We start from the raw sequence: 8529 nt of genomic DNA on the forward strand, positions 1-8529 counted from the left end.
CAGCCCCATAAGTGCCCCATAAGTTCACCCCATACCTTCACCCCCCCCTCCTTCGGGGCAATACCGCTCCACCAGCAGCTCCTTCATCCTCCATAGGGCCGCCCCATAGCGCCGAGGGGGCAGAGCTGAATCTATGGGGCAGAGATGTGGGGTGGGGGGGGTCAATGTGGGGCAGAGATGTGGGGCAGAGGTTATGTGGGGGGGGAGGGGGGTTGGGACTCACTTTTGGACCCCCCCGGGCCCAGGCCGCTATGGGTCGTGCAGTGAAGGCGGTCGATGAGGAGATATCTGTGGGGCAGGACCCACATTTATGGGGCTGGGACCCATATCTATGGGGCTGGAGCTGCACTTATGGGGCTGAGACCCACACTTATGGGGCAGGACCCACATTTATGGTGCAGGACCCACACTTGTGGGGCTGGAGCTGCACTTATGGGTCCCACCCCACACTTATGGGTCCCACCCCACACTTATGGGTCCCAGCCCCACACTTATGGGGTCCCACCCCACACTTATGGGTCCCACCCCACACTTATGGGTCCCACCCCACACTTATGGGTCCCANCACTTATGGGTCCCACCCCACACTTATGGGTCCCACCCCACACTTATGGGTCCCAGCCCCACTTATGGGTCCCACCCCTTATCTATGGGTCCCACCCCACACTTATGGGTCCCACTCACGCCATGACGCTGTGGGGCAGTGGAGCAGTTGTGGGTCTGGCCCAGCTCCTCAATTGATCCACAGCGGGACCTAAAAAGTGGGGCACGAGCTGGGGGGGGAAATGGGGGCACATGTTATGGGGCTGGACCCATAAGTGACCCCATAAACACCCCCCCGCCCCATATACTGACAATAGAGACCCCATAGTGACCCATAGAGACCCATAGTGACCCATAGAGACCCCATAGAGACGCATAGAGACCCCATAGAGACCCATAGAGACCCATAGTGACCCATAGAGACCCATAGAGACCCCATAGTGACCCATAAAGACCCATAGACACCCCATAGAGACCCATAGAGACCCCATAGTGACCCATAGAGACCCCATAGAGACCCATAGAGACCCATAGTGACCCATAGTGACCCATAGAGACCCCATAGAGACCCCATAGAGACCCATAGAGACCCCATAGTGACACATAGAGACTCATAGAGACCCATAGAGACCCACAGAGACCCATAGAGACCCCACAGTGACCCATAGGGACCCATAGAGACCCCATAGTGACTCATAAAGACCCACAGAGACCCATAGTGACCCATAGAGACCCATAGAGACCCCATAGAGACCCATAGAGACCCCATAGAGACCCATAGAGACCCATAGAGACCCATAGAGACCCATAGAGACCCCATAGTGACCCATAGAGACCCATAGAGACCCATAGAGACCTATAGAGATCCACAGGGACCCATAGAGACCCCATAGTGACCCATAGAGACCCATAGTGACCCATAGAGACACATAGAGACCCCATAGGGACCCATAGGGACCCATAGAGACACATAGAGACCCATAGAGACCCATAGGGACCCATAGAGACCCACAGAGACCCATAGACACCCCATAGTGACCCATAGGGACCCATAGAGACCCCATAGTGACTCATTAAGACCCACAGAGACCCATAGTGACCCATAGCGCCCCATAGAGACCCCATAGCGCCCCATAGTGACCCATAGAGACCCATAGGGACCCATAGTGCCCCATAGAGACCCCATAGTGACCCATAAAGACCCATAGGGACCCATAGAGACCCACAGGAACCCATATAGACCCCATAGTGCCCCATAGACACCTATAGAGACCACATAGTGACCCATAGAGACCCATAGAGACCCCATAGTGACCCATAGAGACCCATAGTGACCCATAGAGACCCCATAGTGCCCCATAGACACCTATAGAGACCACATAGAGACCCCATAGAGACCCATAGAGACCCATAGTGACCCATAGAGACCCATAGACACCCCATAGAGACCCATAGACACCCCATAGAGACCCATAGAGACCCATAGAGACCCATAGTGACCCATAGTGACCCATAGTGACCCATAGAGACCCATAGAGACCCATAGTGACCCATAGTGACCCATAGAGACCCCATAGTGCCCCATAGACACCTATAGAGACCACATAGTGACCCATAGAGACCCATAGAGACCCATAGTGACCCATAGTGACCCATAAAGACGCATAGAGACCCCATAGAGACCCATAGGGACCCATAGTGACCCATAGAGACCCATAGAGACCCATAGAGACCCATAGAGACCCATATTGACCCCCCCAGCCCCATATATTGCCCCCCACCTGTGTGGCTGCACACTGTAGGGATGGTTGGGGGCCGCAGAGCATCAGCAGCCAAAGCCCCCCAAGTAATGGCAACAGCAACAGACGGAGAGGAACCTGTGGGGCACAGGGGGGCACTTATGGGGCTGGGAGGGCACTTATGGGGCAGGGGGCACTTATGGGGTGGGGAGGGCACTTATGGGGCTGGAGATTGCTTATGGGGCTCTATGGGGCACTTATAGGGCTCTATGGGGCACTTATGGGTTCCTATGGGGCCACTTATGGGGCTGGAGATCACATATGGGGCCAATTAAAGGGTGGGAGGGGTCACTTATGGGGCAGAGGGGCACTTATGGGGCCCTATGGGGCCACTTATGGGGCTGGAGATCACTTATGGGGCAGTAGGAGTCACTTATGGGTGTCTATGGGGTCACTTATGGGGCTCTATGGGGTGGGGGGGGTCACTTATGGGGCTGGGGGGGACTTATGGGTCATTATGGGCTCACTTATGGGGCAGGAGGGGCACTTATGGGGCAGGGAGGGCTCTTATGGGGCAGGGAGAGCACTTATAGGTTCCTATGGGGCCACTTATGGGGTGGGAGGGGTCACTTATGGGGCTGGAGATCACTTATGGGGCTCTATGGGGCCACTTATGGGGTGGGAGGAGTCACTTATGGGGCTGGAGATCACTTATGGGGCNCACTTATGGGGTGGGAGGAGTCACTTATGGGGCTGGAGATCACTTATGGGGCTCTATGGGGCCACTTATGGGGTGGGAGGGGTCACTTATGGGGCAGGGAGGGCACTTATGGGGCTCTATGGGTCACTTATGGGGCAGGGGTCACTAATAGGTTCCTATGGGGTCACTTATGGGGCAGGGGGGCACATATGGGTTCCTATGGGGCACTTATGGGGCCCTATGGGGCCACTTATGGGGCTGGAGATCCCTTATGGGGCTCTATGGGGTGACTTATGGGGCAGGGAGGCACTTATGGGGTCGCTTATGGGGCAGGTGACCACTTATGGGGCTCTATGGGGCACTTATGGGCTCCTATGGGGCCACTTATGGGGCAGGGGTCACTTATAGGTTCCTATGGGGCCACTTATGGGGCAGGGGGGCACATATGGGGCTCTATGGGGCACTTATGGGTTCCTATGGGGTTACTTATGGGGCAGGGGGGCACATATGGGTTCCTATGGGGCACTTATGGGGCTGGATATCACTTATGGGGCTCTATGGGGCCACTTATGGGGCAGGGGGGCACGTATAGGTTCCTATGGGGCCACTTATGGGGCAGGGGGGGCACATATGGGGCTCTATGGGGCACTTATGGGGCAGGATGGGGTCACTTATGGGGCTGGAGATCACTTATGGGGCTCTATGGGGCCACTTATGGGGTGGGAGGGGTCAGTTATGGGGCTGGGGGGCACTTATGGGTGTCTATGGGGCCACTTATGGGGCTGGATATCACTTATGGGGCTGGATATCACTTATGGGGCTGGAGATCACTTATGGGGCTGGAGATCACTTATGGGGCTCTATGGGGCCACTTATGGGGCAGGGAGGGCACTTATGGGGCTCTATGGGTCACTTATGGGGCAGGGGTCACTAATAGGTTCCTATGGGGTCACTTGTGGGGCCTATGGCGTCACTTATGGGGCAGGGAGAGCATATATGGGTCCCTATGGGGCACTTATGGGGCTCTATGGGGCTGGAGGAATCACTTATGGGGCGGGGGGGGGGGGGGGGCACTAAACGCCTCCACTTCCGGGTCACGTGGGGAGGGGAAGGGGGCGTGGCTTAGCGGATCCACTTCCGGGTCACGTGGGAGGGAAGGGGGGGGCGTGGCTTAGACTTCCACTTCCGGGTCTCACCGCGGGACTTCCGGTGGGCAAGAAAACCGGCAGATCCTTGGCCGAGTGAGCGGAACCGGAAGTGAGGAGAGAAACCAAGATGGCGGCGTCCGTGTGGGGCAGAGCCCGCCATTGGGGTGTGGAGACCAACGGGGGACCCCCGACCCCAAGGACCCGGATGCAGCTGGGACCGGAACGAGCAGCGGAGCATAGAGACTGCAGGAGGACCTAAAATAGAACGGCACTTCCGGTTAGGGGGCACTTCCGGTTGGAACGCACTTCCGGTTTGAGCGCACTTCCGGCCTGAGCGCATTTCCGGCCTGACCGCACTTCCGGTCTAAGCGCACTTCCGGTTTGACCCCCCCCCCCAAACACACGGTCAAAGCGCACTTCCGGTTTGAGAGCGCTTCCGGTCTGAATGCACTTCCGGTCTGAGCGCACTTCCGGTCTGAGCGCACTTCCGGTCGGAATGCACTTCCGGTTGGCGCACACTTCCGGTCTGAGCACACTTCCGGTCGGAAAGAACTTCCGGTCCGACTTGCCTCCCCCATTTCCGGTTTGTCCACCCAATCATTTCCTGTTGGACACCCCCCCCACCCCCCTATTTCCGGTTGAACCCCCCTCCATTTCCGGTCGGACCTCAACTACTTCCGGTCTGTCCCTATCTACTTCCGGTCTGACCTCCTTCCCATTTCCGGTCCCTTTAAGATCCCCCCCTTTTCCGGTCCCTTCAAGCCCCTCCCCCTCACTTCCGGTCGGGACCCACCCCACTTCCGGTCGGATCCCCCACTTCCGGTCGTGACCCCAATCCCACTTCCGGTCAGGACCCCCCCACTTCCGGTCGCCCCCCAACCTCCATTTCCGGTCTGGGCGTGGCCGGAAGTGGGCGGGACAAGGTGACGTCTCCACCAATCAGAGCGTCCAGCAGCGGGAAGCAGCGCTGTCAATCATTAACAACCCGGACTCATTACCATATGCTAATTACCATATGCTAATTAACCCCCTCATTCCCAGCCCACCCCCATTAATTGCCCCCGTCATTAATAACCCACCTAATTAATTAATTATTAGTCTGCCCAGTAATTAGCCCCGTTCTAATTAGAATACGCTAATTATATTTGTTAATTAGCATATGCTAATTATCATTCGTTAATTAGAATATGCTAATTACCCCTTCATTCCCACCCAACTCACCCCATCTAACCCCATTAATTACCCCCATTAATTAATTACCCCATTAACTACCCCCAACTAATTACCCCTATTGTCTGCCCACTAATTAAACCCGTGCTAATTAGCATATGCTAATTACCATATGCTAATTACCCCCTTCATTCCCACCGTTCTCCCCCATTAATTACCCCATTAATTACCCCATTAATTACCCCCAGTAATTAATTACCCCCTCAGCTAATTTCCCCTAATGTCTGCCCACTAATTAACCCCATGCTAATTACCATATGCTAATTACCCCCTTCATTCCCACCCATCTCGCCCATTAATTACCCAATTAATTACCCCCATTAATTAATTACCCCCATTAACTACTCCCCCAACTAATTAACCCTAATGTTTCCCCACTAATTAACCCCATGCTAATTACCATATGCTAATTACCATATGCAAATTACCATATGCTAATTATCCCCATTCAATCCCACCCACCTTATCCCATCTCCCCCCATTAATTACCCCCATTAATTACCCCCATTAATTAATAACCCCCATATCTAATTACCCCTAATGTCTCCCTGCTAATTAACCCCCTAATTAACCCCCTAATTAACCCCTAATTAACTAATTAGCAGCCGTTAATTAATTACCCTCAGTTCCCTTTTCAGTCTCTCTGGTCCGTGTTGTTGGCTCAGCTCCTCCGCTCCCACCACCAGCACCTGCCATAGGGATCAATGGGGTTCTATGGGGCTCTATGGGGCTCTATGGGGTTCTATGGGGCTCTATGGGGCTCTATGGGGCTCTATGGGGTTCTATGGGGCTCTATGGGGCTCTATGATGGTCTATGGGCTTCTATGGATTCGATGGGGCTCATATGGGGCTCTTATGGGGCTTCTGATGGGTCTATGGGGCTCTATGGGGCCTCATATTTGGGGTTCTTGGGGTTCTATGCCGGTCTATAGTGTTCTATGGGGATCTATGGGTGCTATGGGGTTCTAATGGGGTTCTGTGTGGGCTCTATGGGGCTCTATGGCTCTTATGGGGCTACTATGGGCTCTATGGGGTTCTATGGGGTTCTATGGTGCTCATATGGGGTATCGTATGGGGTTCTGTAGGGTTTTATGGATCTATGGGTGTCTATTGGGCTCTATGGGTCGGGGATGGGTTCTATGGGGTCTATTGGCTCAATGGGTTCTATGGATCTATGCGGTCATATGGGGTTCAATGGGTTCTATGGGTTTCTATGGGGCTCTATGGGGCTCTATGGGCTCTATGGCGCTCTATGTGCACCGGCGTCCTATGTGGCTCGTATGGGGGTCTATAGGTTCTATGGGTTCTGTGGGCTCTATGGGGCTTATGGGGTGCTATGAGGGCTCTATGGGGCTCTATGGGTTCTATGGCGTGGCTCTATGGGCCTCTATGGGCATATGGCGGTGTCTATAGGGTTCAATGGGGCTCTAATAGGGGCTCTATGGGCTCTATGGGGGATCTTATGAGGGATCTATGGGCTCTTATGGGCCACTATGGGCTCTAATGGTCTATGGGGATCTATGGGGCTCTATGGGGCACTATGGGGTTCATATGCGGATTCTATGGGGCTCTATGGGGTTCAATGGGGTTCTATAGGATTTTATATAGCGGTTCTATGGGGTTCAATGGGTTCTATGGGGTTCTATGGGGCTCTATGCGGCTCTATGGGGCTCTATGGGCACTATGGGTGTCTATAGGCTTCCAATTGGAGTCTATGGGGCTCTATGGGGCTCTATGGGGTCTGAATGGCGGACTTAATGGGGCTCTATGGCGGCACTATGGGGCTCTTATGCGGGTCTATGGGCATCTTATGGGCTCTATGGGGCACTATGGGATTCTATGGGGCTCTTATGGGGTTCAATGGGTCTATAGGGTTTATCGGGTTTCTATGGCGGTTCAATGGGGTTCTTATGGGTTCTGATGGGTCTATGGGGTTCTATGGGTTCTATGGGGTTCAATGGGGTTCTATGGGGTGCAAATGGGGCTCTATGGGGCTCTATTTGGGGTTGCTATGGGGTTCTGCCTGATGGGGTTTCTATGGCATTCTATTGGGGCTCTATGGGGTTCTATGGGGCTCTATGGGCTACTATGGGGCTCTATGGGTCTAATGGGATCTATGGGCTCTATGGGCACTATGGGGTTCTATGGGATTCTATGGGGCTCTATGGGGTTCAATGGGGTCTATAGGGTTTTATAGGGTTCTATGGGGTTCAATGGGGTTCTATGGGGTTCTATGGGGTCTATGGGGTTCTATGGGGCTCTATGAGGTTCTATGGGGTTCTATGGGGTTCAATGGGGTTCTATGGGGTTCAATGGGGCTCTATGGGGCTCTATGGGGCACTATGGGGTTCTATGGGGCTCTATGGGGCTCCATGGGGTTCTGTGGGGCTCTATGGGGCTCTATGGGGTTCTATGGGGTTCTATGGGGCTCTATGGGGTTCTATGAGGCTCTATGGGGTTCTATAGGGTCTATGGGGCTCTATGGGGTGTCTATGGCACCCTATGGAGCTCTATGGGGCTCTATGGTTTCTATAGGGTTCAGTGGGGCTCAATGGGGCTCTATGGGGATCTATGGGGCTCTATGGGGATCTATGGGTCCCTATGGGACACTGTGGGGTTCAATGGGGCTCTATGGGGCTCTATGGGGTTCTATGGGGTTCTATGGGGCTCTATGGGGCTCTATGGGGTTCTATGGGGCTCTATGGGGCTCTATGGGGCTCTATGGGGTTCTATGGGGCTCTATAGGGTTCTTTAGGGCTCTATGGGGTTCTATGGGGCCCTACAGGGGTCTATGGGGCTCTATGGGGCTCTATGGGGCTCTATGGGGCTCTATGGGGCTCTATGGGGTTCTATGGGGATCTATGGGGCTCTATGGGGCTCTATGGGGTCTATGGGGCTCTATGGGGATCAATGGGGCTCTATGGGGCTCTATGGGGTTCTATGGGGCTCTATGGGGTTCTATGGGGTTCTATGGGGTTCAATGGGGTCTATGGGGTTCTATGGGGTTCTATGGGGTCTATGGGGATCTATGGGGCACTATGGGGTTCTATGGGGTTCTATGGGATTCTATGGGGTCTATAGGGTTTTATAGGGTTTCATAGGGCTCTATGGGGTTCTATGGGGCTCTATGGGGCTCTATGGGGTGTCTATGGGGCTCTATGGGGTTCTA

At 54.3% G+C, this 8529-nt stretch overlaps 1 protein-coding gene across 1 annotated transcript in view; it reads right to left on the minus strand.

The window, feature by feature from the left end:
• Positions 1 to 8529, minus strand: part of FUZ (fuzzy planar cell polarity protein) — a 28660-nt gene that overhangs the window by 9727 nt on the left and 10404 nt on the right. Inside the window, exons 3-9 of the mRNA XM_015850959.2 lie at positions 5981 to 6049; positions 5011 to 5097; positions 4179 to 4385; positions 2325 to 2420; positions 685 to 773; positions 224 to 288; positions 36 to 131 (exon numbers count right to left, since the gene is read on the minus strand). Of these exons, the coding sequence (XP_015706445.1) occupies positions 36 to 131; positions 224 to 288; positions 685 to 773; positions 2325 to 2420; positions 4179 to 4385; positions 5011 to 5097; positions 5981 to 6049 (709 nt within the window). The remainder of the gene's footprint in view (positions 1 to 35; positions 132 to 223; positions 289 to 684; positions 774 to 2324; positions 2421 to 4178; positions 4386 to 5010; positions 5098 to 5980; positions 6050 to 8529) is intronic.

The sequence above is a fragment of the Coturnix japonica genome, unplaced genomic scaffold (genome assembly GCF_001577835.2).
Source record: "Coturnix japonica isolate 7356 unplaced genomic scaffold, Coturnix japonica 2.1 chrUnrandom606, whole genome shotgun sequence".
In the NCBI taxonomy this organism is placed as follows: Eukaryota; Metazoa; Chordata; class Aves; order Galliformes; family Phasianidae; genus Coturnix; species Coturnix japonica.